General features: G+C 32.1%; 1 protein-coding gene and 1 long non-coding RNA gene across 2 annotated transcripts; one reads left to right on the top strand and one right to left on the bottom strand.

Annotated features, from left to right (window-relative positions):
* Nucleotides 1–6,531: 6,531 nt before the first annotated feature.
* Nucleotides 6,532–10,362, bottom strand: LOC137807542 (uncharacterized). Its single transcript, XR_011080551.1, has 2 exons — nt 10,070–10,362; nt 6,532–7,214 (listed from the first exon to the last, which is right to left on the bottom strand). It is a non-coding gene; the product is annotated as an uncharacterized lncRNA (long non-coding RNA).
* A 4,531-nt stretch (nt 10,363–14,893) lies between these two features.
* Nucleotides 14,894–17,829, top strand: LOC137807541 (equilibrative nucleotide transporter 8). The gene is made up of 2 exons (XM_068608228.1): nt 14,894–16,307; nt 16,869–17,829. Exons 1-2 carry the CDS (start codon nt 15,809–15,811, stop codon nt 17,564–17,566), a joined length of 1,197 nt encoding a protein of 398 aa, XP_068464329.1. The 5' UTR covers nt 14,894–15,808; the 3' UTR covers nt 17,567–17,829.
* Nucleotides 17,830–19,328: the final 1,499 nt, after the last annotated feature.

The following is a 19,328-nucleotide window of genomic DNA, read 5'->3' as shown; positions in this document are numbered from 1 at the left end:
CCATTCCCTTGACACTAAGATTCAGTCAATTCTGCTCTAGATCAAGCCATTCGGTTTGTACCACGTGTACTTTCTTCCCACCATCGCAATATCGACCAGCTCCGTGTTTTCAATAAACTCATTAAACCTTCTCATCTCCCTCATATGATCAACATCAAACTCTGCATTCCTCCTCACCAAGTCTCCCGATTTAATTAAAATCTTCAACCACATACCAAGTCTTTGTATTTTGCGCCCTTCTCCTCTCCCACACCTCCTCCCACATATGTCTCCGTAGACGAACCAAAGTTATACATATTAATAATGGTAATATGTAGATCCTCTCTTATCCTTCATTACCCCTCAATTATACTATAATTACTCTCATTAGTAATATTACTTGATGAAAGCAATTTCTCCTCCACATCGTGATCACCCCTCCAGCACCATTATCATTTCCATTCTCAACCCACTCGACATCATTTACACCCACATTTTAAAAATTTCTTCTTTCCCCAACTCCTTACACTTTGTCTCCTGAATACATACGAAATCCGCATGTTCTTTCTGAATCAAATCGCCCATATATTTCATTTTAATGCTTCCCCTCACTCCCCTTATATTCATACTAATTAGCTTCATCATCAAACAAGTTGTTCTCCACCCTACTTGTGCTCTCCTTGTTAACCATTGATTTATCTCTCATCTCCATAGCTTGTGGACGACCAATAACGACATCCTTCTCTCCCGAGAAAGAAAACTCCACCTCCTTTCCAATGTTCCAAACCCTAAAAGCTTCAAAATGCTCATTATGCAAGCTCTCGTCATTTCACTTCGTCAACGTTTTCCGCGCACACTCGCATTGTCCCCACAGTTCTTCCTTCATCTTCATATACCTCTATCACAGAAAGAAGCCTCGCTTTTCCCTGCAACGGCGTGCCTGGATTATGCTCCCCCGGAGTGTCGCACCACCGTTCCCAGTTACTGTTTTTAGCGTCTCTCAAGTCATCTTAAATAGGGTTTGCTTGTTGCACACCCTGCTTATTCATCTTCCACATCCTTTGGACTTAGACCCATAAAAACGCTAAACTCACTCCCTCCCTCCTGCCTTAATTGGCCCATTAACAACTAAGTCAACCTCCTTATATCTCCCACTAGCCGTTTACTAGCCACGTTGTCTTTTTCTTTCCTATTATACATTATAGTGATACCTATGAAATAAAAGTGTATTGTTGTTTTCAATTCTTAACCATATAACTAGAGATTAAATTTATCGATGAGTAATGATAAAAGTTATTTTAAAAATATATTTTAAACTTCATGAAAATAAAATTGATATTAAAATATATAATTCTGGTAATATTTATAAAAACCGTAAACAACTAATCTAAAATTATTCAATTAAAATAAAAAGTTTAAAAAACATGTGTTATTTTAAAAAGAAAAAAGAAATGGAATAGTTATCTAAAAAGGTTGTAGTTCCTAGTTGGGAAATTTAGGCTTACCTAAATACCGACAGGTAGTAATAGCACCTAGAACGACGAAACGAAGCCTATCATATTGGTTTCCACCACATGCATGATGCTTTAGGACTGCAAAAGAAAGTGTATAAAAGGATGGTGTTTGGTTGAAGTAGCATTGGTTTGATGAGGAGAAAAGCAATGAAAATTGAAGAGAGTTTTTGGTGGGGTCGAAGGAATGGGAAGATATGAAAGAGTAAACGAGTTGAGAGGCACGTGATTCCTTAGCTTTAGGGTATGGCATCCCGTTCCTATAGCAGGATTGCTTCCTACCTTTAATCCAAATTCTGTATTTTGTGATAAGCACAGTAACGCGTGGCACTTGCAACCTCTGGTGTCTGTGAGGACCACAAAATACATAAATTCACAGTAAGGTAACATTCCCTCTTCTCTATCAATTTGTCACTCAGACTGCATCATCCCAACATGGAAACCGGAATCTGCCTCCCCCACATTTATTTCTTCACTATCACCCCTACAACCACAACTTAACAAATCATATCATCCTTCTCCTTACAATACAACCATACTTTAATTCTTTAAATAAGATATTGATTCAAATTTTATAGTCCAAAAAAATATATGATAAACTAGTCCATTTCGAAAACTACTACGTATTAGGGTTAAATATGTATTCATTTATTCTTAATATTTGCTCCCTATATGTGTAACAAACTTTTAATTGTTTCTGTGCCTCTAACACATTCTTTATATAATACCTGCACGTAAGAGACCAAATTAAGAATATATTATGTAAGTGGGGATTAAATTAGGAATGTGTTGTAAGAACAAAATTAGAAATTCATATGGGACTAGAAGTACATAGCAGAAACCAAGATGGTATAATTTTATACTTAAAGGGAACAACATAAAGTTCTTATATGTAGGTCTAGGATTAAATTGAATATTCTCTGAGTTACTAAATTTTGCATTGAACCTTAATAATAATCACCTAAGTACATATATTATTAAATTCACACTGTGTATGATGATATTTGTAATTAACTCATTTATTTTTTTTACAAGAAATCTAAATATATATAATTTTGAAGCTAATAGGAAATAACTTCTAGAAATTAATTCCTGCACAAACTAATTTCAATTGAAGAAGAAGTTAAATATATTTTTCATTTTTAAAAGTATTCATAAAGAAAATTTTCTGCGTAAGTTTTTTATTATAATTATTATTGTGCATAAATTTATGTAATAAGAAGTGGTTATGACTATGACAATCAATAATGTGATTCCAAATAAGAATTTTTTTTAATGGGAGTTCTTAAACCATTTATTTGTGATCTTGTAATATCAAGAAACCTTAAAAAAATTATATATATTTTTTATTCAATTATATTTTAAATAAATTTTATTTAAGATTTTTTTAATTTTATTTGAAAATTTTTGTTTTTACTTCGAAGATATTATTTTTTATATTTTTTTCTTCAATGATAGATTTTTTCATGACTTGATTTTTTTTTAAGATAAGAAACTAATTAAAAAAATCATCAGTAGACATCTTATTAATTGTTTTCAATACCAGATAATTCAAGAGGATTTTTCTTTATCATTACTTCTGATTTGAGTTTACTCTAAAATTTTAACTAGTAGGCTTATGTAAATATCAAAATAAAAAGGAAAATGAAATATTTAGTCCATAGAGTATCTTATTGGGCTGAACTCATATTTTTCAAATGTATGGTATAAAATACTACATGTCAACATTCCAAATTAAAAAAAAAAAGATAGATGATTAAAAAATCTATTTAGTATTCAAATAAGTTGGAAGCTTTTTAAAAAAAAAACATAATTAAATTAAATATATTTAAATTATAAGAACAATAAAGTAAAGGTTAAGTAGGAAAGGAGTAAAATTTAAAAAATAGCAATGATTTAAAAATATAAGCTGCTGAATTTTGAAACGATGAAATGAGAAATCTTAAAGTAAAACATAAATTTTAAATTTAACAAATTCAATATTTGAATTGAAATTATGTTTAGATTTTTCTATTATACTCTCATTTTCTAACGCCTTTCTTAATACAGTTTGTTGTTTTAGAGTTGACATCCAACTTTATTTTATACCTCCACCTAACAATTAATAATATTAGTATTCTAATATTTTTATATTATTTAATTATAAATTTATTTATTATATTATTATATATATATATATATATATATATATATATATATATATATCAACAGTTGCATAACACCGGTGTCAACATTTTCGTTCCCTTTGTTCTTTAAGGTTTCTACTTTTCCCTTACACTGTAACTGGTCGTGTTTTATCCCAGTTAAGTGTTGGTTTTTAATAAATTAAATTGAAGAGATAAGCCCAGTTCTCACAGAATCTATTTCTCTGTTTGGCATTGGCCACAAGCCAATAAGGAGGCTAAAAAACCTGCTGACTCCATCACGCCCACAATGCACTAATGTGATTGACTGATACCAATCGCACGTGAGTTCATGTTTCAATGGAGGGAATTCGTAACATTCCACTTCATTCCTACTCTAAATAGTACTGTGAGAAAAAAATTCATAGTCTTGTTATAAATAACTCAAAACTTTAGCAAGTATAAATCATCAATAAAATCACCCATTAAAATTCAATTTACAAGCATTGTCAATGCAATAACTTTTTGCTCTCAAAAATGCAAAATGATCTCCAATTTTTCTGTTTACATCGTTGCAAAGCCTCACTCTACTGTTGCAAATATTCATAAATCATAATAGATTAATAAAAGCCAAGTAAGAAATTGGACCATCATAGAGTAGGGTTTTTCTTCCTGTACATTTTCTTTCCTGTCCTCCTACATTTTTTTAAATATCCAAATTATCCTTGATAATTCTAAAATAGGAGTATTCCATAAACAAAAAGTGTTTCTGAAATAAAAAATCCAGAAAACAAAAAGTTATTTCAATTTTTTTTTCAGAACACATGTTTTTTATTCATAAAATGAAAAGTATGTTATGGAAACATTCCAGAAAGAGAAATCCAGAAATTATTTTGAAAGGGGTAAAATAGTTTTGTTCGGAAATGATGGGCGCAGAGGGAAAATTGTTGGGGTGTACGAAGAAACACCCCCATAAAATATGATGACACCTAGAACAAAGTTTTATTGGACCATTGTTTCAAAAACTAATTTAGCATAAATTTGCACTTCACATTCCTCCACCTTCATGGTTTCTTCCACACCTCCACAAATCTTTTTATTCCAAAACTATCCTTCAAAAAGGAGCCGAGTTTTTTTTTAATTTTTGAATTATATAATCCATAAACCAAACTTTAAAATTCGGAATATAATTTTATATTCTAAATTTTAGAATTCAGAATGTATTTTCAAACCTAAAAAATTCCTTATGAACTCTAGAATTCAGAATATTGTATTTTAGATTATAGAGTTTGGAAGATACGCCAAGAAAATACATTCCAAATCCTAGAGTTCAGAAGAGGGGTGTCAATGAAGATGAAGAAAAGTGCAAAGCTGTTATTTCATATCTTCTATGGAGTTGCAGGAAGAAATCGCCCACACTGTATGACTGTTAGTTGTACCCATAAAAAAATACTAAGCTGCATGCTCATCTTTGTCAGACCTAAAAGTGTTGAGTTTCCCATATACTCCATTCTATTTCAAACTGGTTTGTTTTTTCTACATTCCAACAACATCAGCTTAAACACTTTTGTAATGTGGAAAGATCAATCCAAGATGTAAAACCTTCATTTTAGATTATCTAATCCAAAATTTACAAGATAATGTCTATCTTTATTATGGAAAAGATAATTTAACTGAAGAATTTACATATCAGTTTAGGTAATCTAATACTTAAAAAATGAAGAAATAACCTTAAACTCTTAATGTCTTTGTATATTGGATATTGTTGGCAGCCCATGTGCAGCTGCAAACCACTTGTGAATTATGATATTTTCCAACAGCATAGCTTTCAACACTTGAAATTTAATTTAATAACCCGCTAAACGAATAAATTTTCGTATGTACTTAAGGGAATCCAAGAGTTTAGGCATGGTCACAACTGTTATCTGCACATTAAATGCTTTTCTAAAAGATTATGTGCAAATAAAATGCTAACATGATTAATAAAAACATGTTGTGCTTGAAGCTATTCCTACACACAAGTTAGGAGAAGACCAAAGAACGATAGGAAAGAACTTGTCACTTTAAGAGAAAAATGGGACAACAAAGAGGTTCATCTGAAGTGAATTTTGACTTCAAAGTTACAGCCTCGCTTCAGCAAACTCTAGGCCATTACCTGATATAATTCTGAAACTAGACTTAAACAACAACAACGGGGAGGAAAGATCATCTATAAGATTAATGTACCAAGATTATGTTCCCTGCCTGTGAAGAACAACATCAGAACTGCTCCAGTATTACAGGGTATCACTAATGTCACCAGTGCCTTAGATGCCTGAAGCTGCCAGAGGATAAGCACAATCAATTATAAATATTTTTATATGTAGAGGAAGAAAATGGTCCAAATCCTCCTCCCAAACACTACACTAAAAAAGGATGGGAGAGCAGGGAAGACAAAAAAATTATCTTCTTGGCAGGGCAATATGACCTTGGTAAGAGGGAAGTATTAGATTACAATATCCAACACTAAGCACTTGAGACACTTTCGACAGAAATGGGAAATCAGACAGAGCTTATATCAACAAATATGAGCTTTAAGATGAAGAAAAAAAATGCAAAAGAGAGTGCACCAACATAAAGGCTTTAAGATCAAGAATATTATACAAGAAATTATTGAAGAGAAATGGTATACATTCATGACATATGATATTCTTGTTTTTGTTTAGCAAAGCTAAGGAACATATATACATAATACCATACGCGCCATTACATAGGAATGGACCCAAGCCCGTATACAAAATATATATCTATAATATATCTAAAACTTCCTCATGTTGAAACATATAAATCATATGCACAAAGTTATATAATCAATCCTAGGGTTTCACAATTGTTTAATGAAGATGTGTTAACTAATCATTGAAACTAAACACACTGAGTATAATGTCTCCAAAATAAAATCTAACTTTTTCAAATGAAGTGACAATCTATCTCAACATATTTGGTCATACAAAGAAATAATGGATTTAAGACAATATGTAGAGCATCATAGTTATCACAAATGAGAGACATCTCTATAACAACTGTTTGAGCCAAATAAGCTCACAAGATGTAGAAGTCATCGCTCTATACTCTCTTTTACAATGGATCTTGTCATTACATTTTGCTTCATGCTTTTCTAAGAGATCAAGTTGTCACAAATAAAGACACAATATCCAAAAGTGGATCTCTTGTCAGAAGATGAGTCTGCCCAATCTGCATCTGAGGATCCTACGATTCAAGTATCATTATTGTGTCCATAAAACAAACCATTTCCTAGGATCCCTTTGATGTAGTTTAGAATGTGAATGACTACATTTCAATGTCTTCCACGTTGAGAATTAAGAAACAAACTTACCATACTAACTGCAAAGGAGATGTCAGAACAAGAGATTGTGAGGTAATTCAATTTTCCAACCAGTTTCTTGTATCTCTTGGGATCTGAAAGTGGCTCCTCCTAACTTAGTAGAAGTTTAGCATTGGGATCCATATGTGTGACAATGGGTTTGGAATCCATTAGTACAATCTCCTTTGAAGTATACAATACATATGAACAGGGTTGTACCCTCCCAATGGTGATAAACTGTATAAAAAAGATGTGGTGCGAGTGCATTTGATTAGACAATGGAGCAAAGGAAGCCAACAACAGTGCTCTAGCACAACAGAGACAAGAAAAAAACAAAATAGAAATATGACAAACAACCAATGAAACGATTTAGATATTAAAAAAATAAATATTCCTTGATTTAACATTCTGCAAATGTTCGTACTAGATTATGTGGTAAAGTTTATTTTATAGATTTCTTCAATTGTAAACTCCATTTTTGTTAGAGCCATTATTCTAAGTCCAAATGTTATCTAAATTTTTGCAAGTCTTCCTAGTAGCAACAGTTTTGCTCCATGACAGGGATTTAAATAATATCCAAACAAGCAAAGCTCACAATCTAGAAATCATAGCTTTGAAAGGTAAACTAATATAGCGTTTACTTATAAATGTTTTGCTTACATACTAATATTTTTAAAGAGAAGTAGGAGAATTATTTTTCAGTGATGGACAAGGATCAAATTTTGAAGGACTAGAAGTTCAAGAGAACAAACAAAACTTGGTTTACTAGTTCAAAATTCAAGTTGGAGAGGTACAAGTACAAGAAATCCACAAGGGATAATGATAATGTCATTGATCTTTATGGTATTTCTGTTGGAGTTTGGAAATGTGTAGGAGAACAAGGTATTGTTTAACTCACTAATCTATTTAATGGGATTATGAGATCTAAGATAATGTTAGATGTGTGGAATTTAAGGAGAGGGGAGATATTCATAATTGTGTAAATTACATAGAAATAAAATGAGTTGTATTATGAGATTGTGGGAAATGTGTAGATGTAGAGACTTGAAGCTTAAAATTTGATGCTTCTAAGTTAGAAGATTTAAAGCTTCCATGCTAGAAGATTTTATGCTTCCAAGCTTAAACATTTTATGTTTCCAACCACAATATGCTATGTTAATGATGATGATGATGATGATGATGCAAGTGATGAAGATAGTTTTTACTCAGATTACATGGTAACCTTGTGTTTGATCTTGAGTTTGAAGTGTAATTTGAGTACTTAATGTGTTGTGAGTTGTTTCTTTGTTCTTAATCTTGATAGGTGATTTATTTGGAAGTGTTTTAGCCTTGTGTGAATGTTAAGTATTGTTTTAATAGATTAAAAATATTTTTAATAGGTTAAGATGTTCTGAAGTCTGGTGGGTTTGGAAGGAAGAACATTTTAATCAATTAAAACTTCATTTTAATCTTTTAATTTCACTTAAACATTTCAAAGTCTAATGATTATGTTGTTTTAATAAATCAAAATGATATTTTAATCGGTGTACTGACTTTAATCCATTAAAAACGTGTTTTTAAGAATTAGAATTCTACAAGGCAACAACTTTTGTCGTTAAAACAAATCTTAATCCATTAAAATTGACAATTTTATATAAAAGCTATATCAAGCTATCTTTGAGCAATCAATTTGGAAAATGTTTTGAATCATTTCAAAACTTTGAAATAAGCTTTAAAAGCTAGAAAAAGGTTTCTTGGAGTCCCTTGAATCAAAGGCTTCAAGATCATAGATTGAGTAAATAACATTGGAGATCACCTTTGTATCTTTTCTTCTCATTTTGTGGTGCAACTTGTCAAGGTGATCTTGTTCCATTTTCTAATTTCTTTGGTGTATTTGTTCTTTACCAGATTGGTCAAGATGTTACTTGTAAAAGGATTTTACAAGGGTAGTAAAAGATCATGTAGGGTTCAAGATTTTGATCTTAACTAGGGTTGTCAAGAATATTGTTTGCAATAGTGTTTCACCAGTGGAGGTAGAAGATCTTGTTGTGTTTGATGTATTTTCTTGTTTTTTAAAGCTTCTAACAAAACTTGAAACTATAGTACATTAGTGTAATCGAAGTGATTAGGTAACTAGATTTAGCTCTCTTGTAAAGGTAAACCAGTATAAAACTTGGTGTTTTTCTACTTCTCTTATCTCCTATACATTGCATCTAAATTAAACTTCTAATTGTATGCTCATGGAAATTAAAGAGCATTATTGACATCTCTTGAAGCTGAAATTTGTTCGTCCATAAAGACTATCTTGATTCAAAGAAAATAACTCATCAATTTGCAAAAATCTTTAAAAGTTCAATTCACCTCCTCTTGAACTCAGTCCTTGTTCCAGAAAAAAGATGATTGAACATAGATTAAAAGAAGAAACAGGGATTTTGAAGAATTAATTAGTTTTATGCCAAAAAGATGTTCGCATGACTTAAATTTGCAAGCTATACAAGACACGTGTGATGGAATAACCATCAGTGAGAGAATTCCAAGATATCTAAAAACTTTCTTATAAGGATTGGATCACACCATGAGTCAAGGTTGGATGTGCATACTAGGGACCTATAAGTGCCTTCCTTTTACAAATTGTATTCTTTTAATTGATAGATCAAAGGAAGAGGTTAACTCTAAACTTGCACTCTGGTAATAAACTTTGGAATCAAAGCATTGCCACTTGGGTAGGATATACATTGCAATTTTAGCAAGAAATGAGAAAAGAGAGTTGGGAGGTAAAAATGATGCTGATGTGTACACTACAAATTAGTTAAGCAGAGCTACTAGTGATGAAGGGATGTACCAATTGGCTAACCCTGTTCCAACGCTGGCTTTGTTATCATCAGTGTAAAATTAGAAGCCCTTTAAAAATTAAAATATAGTATGGTTTTCATAGGAGCTTGCTCCTTTCTCAGTCGAGTAAGGATGCTTAATCAAATACCCAATTCTCATTACAGGCCAAGAGTATAACAGAAACAAACAAAACAACCAATTCATGAACGAATTAAAACATTTAATACTAAGAGGAATTCTGAAATTTAACATTCAAATTGAGAATGGTAGTGAGACCTAACCAACATTAATCTTCTAGCGGCGACACAGAAATAGAGGGAGTAAGAGTGGGTGGAAGAGTGACAATGAGGACCCATCGGCGGATTTATTGCCGGCGATTATGCCCCTTCACTTCTCCCTTCCGGTTCGGCGGGCACTGAGGTAGTTACGGCGGGAAAAAAACAAGGAATTTTTTCTCATCACCATTTTTTTTTCTCTTCAAGAAATCGATTCTAACAAACACGGGTTAGTGGTAACATAACAGCACCAAGTATTTCATGTTTCCATTTTTTTCAAGTTATGTAAAAAAGTTATCACAATTACTTCCTGCACCCCATGAATTGTTGTCTGCACTTGAGTTTACATCAAATCAAATGATAAAAATATTCTTAAATATAAGGGATTATCAAATGACAAAAATACTCTTAAAAATGAGGGATGTTTACAAAAATATTCTTAAATAAAAGGGGTGTAGATTAAAATACATTGTAAGAAAAAAAATTGGAATGTTTTCTGATTTAGATTTCTATAACACTTGTACGTTTCTAGATTTTATTTTTCAAAAAAAATTAGAATGTATATTTTGTATTCTGAAAAAAAAAATAGAATAAAATTTTGATTTTCTAATTTTATTCTGAAATTTTATTTCCATCAAATAAAAATTTATACCAGATTTATATTTTTAAAACTTATTTTTTTTTATTCTAAACTTTCATTTTCAACGAAGAGAAATTTTAGAAATTTAAAAATAGATTACAATTTTTTGGGTGCAAGAAGAATGAGCCAAAAATTATTTAGCTTTATGGGCCTATATATCTTTTAAGTAATCATGTCCCGTGTATAATTTTGGCGTGTTTTATTTTTCATAATATCTTAATTTTAATTATTTATAAGTTTTCAAATTTTAATTTTAAAAATGTTGATTGTGATACTTAATATTTACTAATTAAACGTATCAAGGAAGTAATACATATTTTAATTCATTAAAAAATGTTTAAGAGTTATACTTTTAAAGATACGGTGATTATTATTTATCTCCAATCAATTTAGTTTAAATTTTTCTTCTCATTCAATTTGAACTCAACTGTTCTTAAAAATAAAAAGAAAACTATTGATCTTAATTTCGGACGTTAAACGGTTACAAAGGAAATTCATAATTTACCAAAAAAGTGAAGAAAAATTAATTTGATACTCATAAAAAATATTTCTTTTAGTTGCATATTCAAATATTTCATAATAAAAAATAGATAAAACTAATTAAGGACTAAAATTGCAGGCAGAGATTAGATGCCAATATTAATAATTTTGTAAAAAATAAGAAGTCAAGTTTTAGAAAATAAAATTTAGGGTAAAGTTTATAAAATACAGGGACTAAAATATATTGCTTTTGCATTACTATGTCAAACCAACAATATACGAATATATACGCCCTCTCTGTTAGATGTATTTTATTATTTTATCAAATAGTATTTTTATTAATTTCAATTCTTTAATATATTAATGTATTTCACTTACTATTTATTAAACACAAAAAAGTACTCATAAATAATAATTTTTGTGAAAAATAATTCATAAAAACATTATAAATTCAATATTTATAAAAAAAAATTCGGGTCAAACTTCGAAAAGTTTGCTAAAGAGAGCTGTTATTTTCTCAGGTAAAGAGAGGTGTTTTTAATTCTAAAAGAGCATAATGCTTATGCTGAGTCAGGGCCACGAGAAAAGGGGAGGAATAAGATGAAAGTGAAAGAAAAGGAGAAAGCAATTTTCGGATATTATTTTAAGAAAAAACACTCTTAATTTCTCATATCATGACACCTATAATCTTGGAAATTAAATGAGATATTGCTTACATGTTTTTTCCATTCAATATATTTACAAAGGAAGATAAATTATATTATGTTTATTTTTTTAAAAGTTAAAATTTTACAAAAAAAAAAAACCTTTAATAAAAAAATTAGACATCAAAGTTCGTTCATCTTTTTTCTATTAACATTTTGTTATAAAAGGAGTTGAATAAAGATCCAATATATGTATTAATAAATACATATAGAACTTTAACCACCACATCAACAAATTCATCTCAAATATAATAATAAGAAAAATACTCTATCAATTAATATACGACAATAGGAATATTAAGGCATAAATTAATAGAATTAATTTTAAACTTAACTTGATTTTAAAAATAATTTTATAGAACTGTTCGTACAAACAAAATTGTAATAATTTGCTTATAAAATATTTTTAAACTATAAAACAATTGTAATAATTTCACTGTTATTACTTAAAAAAACATAAACTACTAAGAACATGTACATTTATTTGCATAATCTGAATATAGTTATCTCAACAAATGGATTTTACAAAAATTAAGATATGAACTTAGTGGTGATTACGAGGTATTGTTGTTTGTTCCAATAGAAGAAGAAGTATAAGAGAATGGTGTTGTAGTAGATGTCAAATTTCATCCACCCAAAATGCATAGGGAACATACCGAAGGAGTAACCGAAGAAACCAAAAAAGATTCTGTGTATAGCTGAAACATTCTGCGTTGACAGAGAACGTCAATTATTTGTTGGTGGATGGTAGCTTTAGTAGCAATTGAAGAAGGTGTTGAATTTGGTACCCCTAAACTTCCCTGTACACCAATAGAACTTGGCATTTTGGTAGATGAGTAAGCATTGTACTGTAGAAATTATGAAGAAGTGAACATTTTAGCAGTCAGACAAAATGAGACCCTTTTTCAGATGAAGTAGTGGGTATCCACAAAGTTAAACCACAAATTCAATTGATTCGTAAGAAGTGGTTGGTTACTCTCTTTCTCTAGTACACGCACATTTATTTTTCTTCTTTTGAGCTTAAAGGACTTCACTCCAAACATGGGACATCATTCTAAGTTTGGCTTAACCAATAATGTGTTTGTACTAAAGAATATTCTAATTCACTGGCCAATCAAGTTGTGGCAGATATGTGTGATACTATGAGATAAGAATAGATGGGATTTAAAAGGACAAGGGGAACTTCCTTTTCACAACATAGCTCAAACTTACTTTCCCTTCTGCACTCATTCCACCTTGCAAAATGGTTCTTAAAAATAATCACCAACATGCTTATCCTTAGATTATGCATATCTATCTCTGCTTTCAAAGTTTACTAATCACTTCATTTACTTTTGTGCAAATTTGGTCACATTTCTTATGCTTCTGCTAAAGGCTTTAGAAGCAAACAACCATTATTGCTAGATGTTAACAACGTCAATCCAATCGCAGTCGGAGTCACAGACTCACATCGGACATCCTAAAATCACGCCACTCAAAATCTTCATGGTAAAGCTCATTTCAACTTGACTGTTTTAAATGGTTCATCGAATGAGACAAAGAGCTAAAAAGCTTTGCCCTCCAAAGATAATCCCATTTGGGAAAATCACTTTTTTTATCTGTTTCTTAGGCCCCATTCTCCTTTTCAATCATATTTAACACTAAACTGATAGAAAATACATGAATGGTTACTTTTGTCATTTTCTCACCCATAGTTCCAATCCAATAATACAATCTATTGTTCATCAACATAAATTTGGCAGTTAGCACTTCAAAAATGTTGGGTTTGGGTTTGTTCCAATCCAATAATGGTAAAGGTACAAGCCATTATTTATAAGCTCCGTCTTTGTAGACTCGACAATCTTTTCTACTTTACCTTTTTGTTACTTTATTAATTAATCAGTTATATGGTAAAGACATTAGCCATGAGAATTTGATACTAAGAGACAAGAGGTTGGTGTCTGGAAACGCCCTAGAATCACGTGATTCTCACGCATGGTTGTGTTCCCCAACATAAGGAGATGGTATGCTATATAAGTTCCATTCTCTTTAGTTTCACATCATTTTCTACAACTACTATAAACATGTGCCTCCTTTGTTAACAATTCATTATTCTGTATTGACAAGTCCCTTTCACATGGATCTAATCACAGTTCTGACTTGGTAGACTATAGTTTCCGTGCAGGTCTGTTGAAGATTGTTATGTCCCCGCAGTAGTACTAGTAGTGGAGTCAGAGAGAAGTGTTGTACCCTATACTTTTGTTTTGAGATGCAATTTAGACACTGAATACAAATACCTCCCATAATGAGACTTCGTTTTCCCATAAACACTTAAGTTGAAATCATATTTGGACCCAAATAAAAGAGTCACGTTGAGTGGGGGAGACCCCATTTAATTAGCGTGGTAGTTACTTAAGCATGAGAGATTGGCTATCCAAACTTTTTGGTATAAGAAATATGGTGGAAAGTTTTTATTTTAGGCTAAGCACATAATTTGAAAGCAGAATGAGTCATAAGTTTTTTAGGTTGATGACGCAATTATGACAGAAATTTCAGCATCTAACCTGAAATCAAGTTATGACCCTAATTGGGTGAATAATGGATCACTGGGCCTGATTCTGGCTACAGGTGCAAAACACACATCATTGTCTAAGGGACATTATTTTTAAGGAATATGACCACGTAATGATTGCTATCTCATTTTTAATTGATTTGAAATTATATCCCAAAAAAAGACTGAAGTCAAAACAAGGACATTCAAAAAAATGGTTAAACTTGACTCATGTTAGATAATGCAATATGGAGGGCACATTGCTACTGCTTTTATAGTTGATAAATTCTGTCCATCCAGTTTGTATTGCACATCGTTAGGTTTAAGTCTCTTAGCAATCACTATCATCGGGTACTGGTTTGTCTCCTCCACTGAGTAGATGAAATAAAGAAAAGCTCCACATGCTATGACTCATACAATTAACCAAAAAAATTGATGGCTGTTACTATTTGATGATTTAGGTAACATAGCACTTCATGTTAAACTTCCTTTTCTTTTGCAGTGTTATCTTGAGGCAGTGCTTTATTTAAGGGTGATTGTGAGCAGCATGGACCTCAAGAAACCAACCAGCACCATGTGAAAAAAGGATAAAAGCCTGGAATAACGGCTAAGTGACATACGTCAAGCTGGGGGTGATTAACTTGAACTGTATAAATTCTCTGATACAGTATCAAATTCTGCTGAGGTAAACTAGCAATTAACCGAGGGACACGATTCAAGGGACCCTTTTCTTTTGTGAAATGTCACGCTTGACAAGCCCCTTGTCAGTGTTATCTCCATGACTTCATTGACTACACTCTCTATGAGTGAACACAACCGTTGGTTGGTGGCATATTGTTATCGACTTATTACACTACTTTTAACTGAACATCTTTTGCAACTTGTGGATGGATAACTCGGGTGCAAGAAAGACAAGGCTTTTACTAAAGGGATCATTATCATGAATATCAAGCATCCAATTTATGTTAATTGAGGGTCAAGTACTAGATATTGCAACGACAGCTTACCCATGTGTGACCGTATGACCAAAAGGTATATCTAATATCACCCATTCGTTGCTGTCCCCACAGAGCACAAATTTTCTTATTCATACATTAAGCATATCGATTCCATGTCCAACTCCATCAATCAAATGCGTGCTTCTCTTTGTGCGTGTGCCTGCCTCTCTGCGTATATATACGTATGAAGGCTAGCAAAGCTGTCAACTAGTCCCTCCCAAACTAGCTCTAGCATAAGTAGAACCATCTCACTGCCTATATCAACCACCACTTCCTCATATAGTTCTCATCCTCTCACTCTATTCAAACAAACACCATAGCTTAGCACTTGGGTTGGTATAGTATCAGGTATCAACCACGAATGTCCACAAGTTGAGAAAAAGCTAGCAAAACATGGAAGCTGTTAAGTTGGTGTCTAGTGATCCAAGTGAAAGACCAGATACCTACCGAGTTGCTTACATAATTCATTTCTTGCTTGGTGCTGGTAACTTGCTTCCCTGGAATGCCTTGATCACTGCAGTGGATTACTTTGCCTACCTCTATCCAACCAAACACATAGAAAGGGTTTTCTCTGTGGCTTACATGATTTCATCTGTGATGGTGCTTCTTGGGATGATCAGTTGGGGAGGTTGGAGCAAAACAACATTGAGGTTGAGAATGAACTTGGGGTTCTCCATGTTTGTTATGTCTCTTATGGTAGCCCCAGTCATAGACTGGACCTCAAGCAGCACCAAGCTCAATGAGAGACCGAGTGGTGCCTATGGTTTGACGGTTGCAGCAGTGGTGATATGTGGTTTAGCAGACGGCTTGGTAGGTGGAAGCTTGATAGGGTCAGCTGGGAAGCTCCCAAAACAGTATATGCAAGCAGTTTTTGCTGGAACTGCTTCTTCAGGTACCAAGGCAATTCATTCTTTGTCCCCCAAGTTCAATTCACTTTCATTCCCCATTGGCAGATTATGTTTTTCTATTTTTGACAAATTCTTAGGAACATAAGAAGCAGCTGATTAGAAAAGTAAAGAAGTTTTAAACAATACCATGTTGTGTACTTTTATTCTTGTAAGGATATACATGCTTTTAAAGGGTGGGAGAAAAACTAATGTAGATTCCGGGGTCTCGTTTTCTTAGTTTTTAACTGGGCACTGTATCTGCGTGACAAGATCTTTTCTTGCATATTTAGCATATTCTTTCATCTATAATCGATAAAGTAATCCTATCCATCTGGTAATAGAGCCATACTGTTATTACTCACACCAAGTGTCTCTTAAATATTAAATACTTCACAGTTTTGAAACTGTAACTGACCTTGCTGCTGTTTTCGCTTAAATAAGTTGAGCTTGGTCGGTCTCTAGTTTTCAAATGATGTTTGAAGTAAAATTGAGTAGTTAGTTTGATATCCAGGTGCTGTTAAAGTTTGGTCTTACACAAATAATAATTTTTTTTTCCTGGGTGACAGGTATTATAATTTCAATCTTGAGGATAATAACCAAGGCATCACTCCCACAAACCCCCAAGGGTCTCAAAATAAGTGCTCATCTGTACTTCATGGTTGCCACCATTTTCCTCCTATTTTGTATTGTGTTAAGCAACTTGCAGCACAAGTTACCAGTGATGCACCAGCACCATCAGAGCGTTCATCAGGAGAGCACCTTATGCACAGGGACAAAATTTTGGGCAGTGGCAGGAAAAATCAAGGGAGCAGCGTTTGGAATTTTCATAATCTACATAGTGACCCTATCTATTTTCCCCGGATTTATTGCTGAAGATCTTGAATCCAAGCTTCTAAGGGATTGGTATCCTATTTTACTGATAACAGTTTACAATTTGGCTGATCTAATGGGGAAGTCATTAACTGCCTTTTATGTTATTCAATCCATGAAAAGGGCAATATGGGCTGCCACATCTAGGCTACTATTCTATCCACTCTTTGTAATTTGTCTTCATGGACCAAAATGGCTCAAAACAGAAGTACCTATGGTGGTTCTGACTTTTCTGCTAGGATTTAGCAATGGATACCTCACTAGTGTCCTCATGATTCTAACACCCAAGTCAGTGCCCTTGTCTGAAGCAGAGTTATCTGCTATTGTAATGACAGGGTTCCTCGGGTTTGGATTAGTTGGTGGTTCAGTTCTTGGCTGGTTCTGGATCTTGTGAAGGCCTCCTTCTGCTGTAATAAAATGAACAAAAGGTAGTAGCATTCGTTGTAAATCGTGAGGCAAGAAACCGTAGTTACCTTGCCACGATTAGGTTGTTTCTTTATTTGTTCTCTAATGTTGTGAGTGCCATATCTTACCATGCCAGAACATGAGAAACCTCGAGATTATTAGAAAAATAGTAGGTTAGAAATGTATTCTAAGAATCCATAAACTGAATGGAAGCTAAGATCTGCATTAATAGAAGCAATATCTTCTTCCACAGATGCAAACAAGTTTCCTCTTCCGCAATTAGGCATTTCAAATGATTCAATCTGATTTCGAGTCTAACTCAAATTTTAAAATTATCTCAAAGAAATGAGAGTTACCATCACTCATACCTCTTCTGACAAAAGGCTAAACATCTCAAATTATAAATTTATAGATTTGAACATTCGTAGGTAACTTAACAACTCCATAACAAGTACTAAGTAGCATACTCAACCTAAGAACAACCAGTGAGACAAACTTTGATATTACTTTAGTATCTAAACTAGGCCTGACTCAGTCCAGAAACTAATTTACTCACTAGATAATATGGAATCTCCTAAACCAACCATATTCAAAATTCGAAAATTTTGCAGCTGTCTTGCCAACCATCAACATTTCAAAAGCTGAATGGCAAGGGTTGGACCTATCACAACAATTTGACAAAATGAAATACGAGAAACACGAACGCTCCATTTACAATAAAAATCCACCCACCTCTTCTCGACTCCAAGAGTTGAGGTGGAGATCAGAAGATTTTGATCGGACCCAGATTTATGACGTTGATAGATATCAGGGAGAGGTTGAGGTTCATTTACAAATATTCTTATATACTCAAGTCAAAGATTCTTATTATTCCAGTAAGAATATATTATATTTATGAGTATAAAAAGTAAAAAAAAAAAGTTGAGTTGTACTCTTCTCGTCTATTTAATTAAGAATACATTAAACAGTAATTATAATATATAAATAAATTTTATAATAGTAACTAATCTTATTAATAATAAGTTATGATTCCATTTATGTTAAATATTATATTAAATTAATATTTTTTGGTCTTATGATTGTTGGGTATGTACATAAATCTCTTCAATTAGAAATTCAAAAAATTTATAGATGAATCAATTTTGAAGAATGAACTATTAAAGAACGTGCTAGAAGGTTTTTAGAAGGAAACTAACTAATATCAATTGTGTCTTCTAGAATATTAGTTCTTAATGTTGGAGATCTCACATCGATTATAAAAAATGAATATTTTAAAAAATATAAGTAGGTGCAAACATCACTTTATACACCAGTTTTATTTTATTAAACTATGTTTAAAGTTTACTTATTAACCTGACAAGTTCTTCGTGCACCATATCAATTTCAACATGCACCCTTTTATCTTTTAAAATTTTCAAAATTATCCTTTATCCCGAATTTGAAAATTTGAAATTCAAAAAATATAAATCAAAATTTTTTTTTGGAAAAGAAAATCCAAAATGCAAAAAATACATTCCAGAACATAAAATTTGAAAATGCATTATGGAAATGAATTTTCAGAATTCAATACTGTGTTCCGAAAATCAAATTTAAAAATATACACCCTCTTTTTATTTAAGTTTATTTTTATCATTTCACATGAATATTTTCCTCATTTTAATGCCAAATTGAATACATGATAAAATTGATATTTATCAGAAAGAATTTAGTCATTTAGATTTTATCTCGATGACTAATAATATATAATATAT

This window comes from Phaseolus vulgaris, chromosome 3 (assembly GCF_000499845.2).
Source record: "Phaseolus vulgaris cultivar G19833 chromosome 3, P. vulgaris v2.0, whole genome shotgun sequence".
Taxonomy (NCBI): Eukaryota; Viridiplantae; Streptophyta; class Magnoliopsida; order Fabales; family Fabaceae; genus Phaseolus; species Phaseolus vulgaris.
The sequence above is the reverse complement of the archived record's forward strand: the minus strand, read 5'-3'. Positions and strand labels throughout refer to the sequence as shown.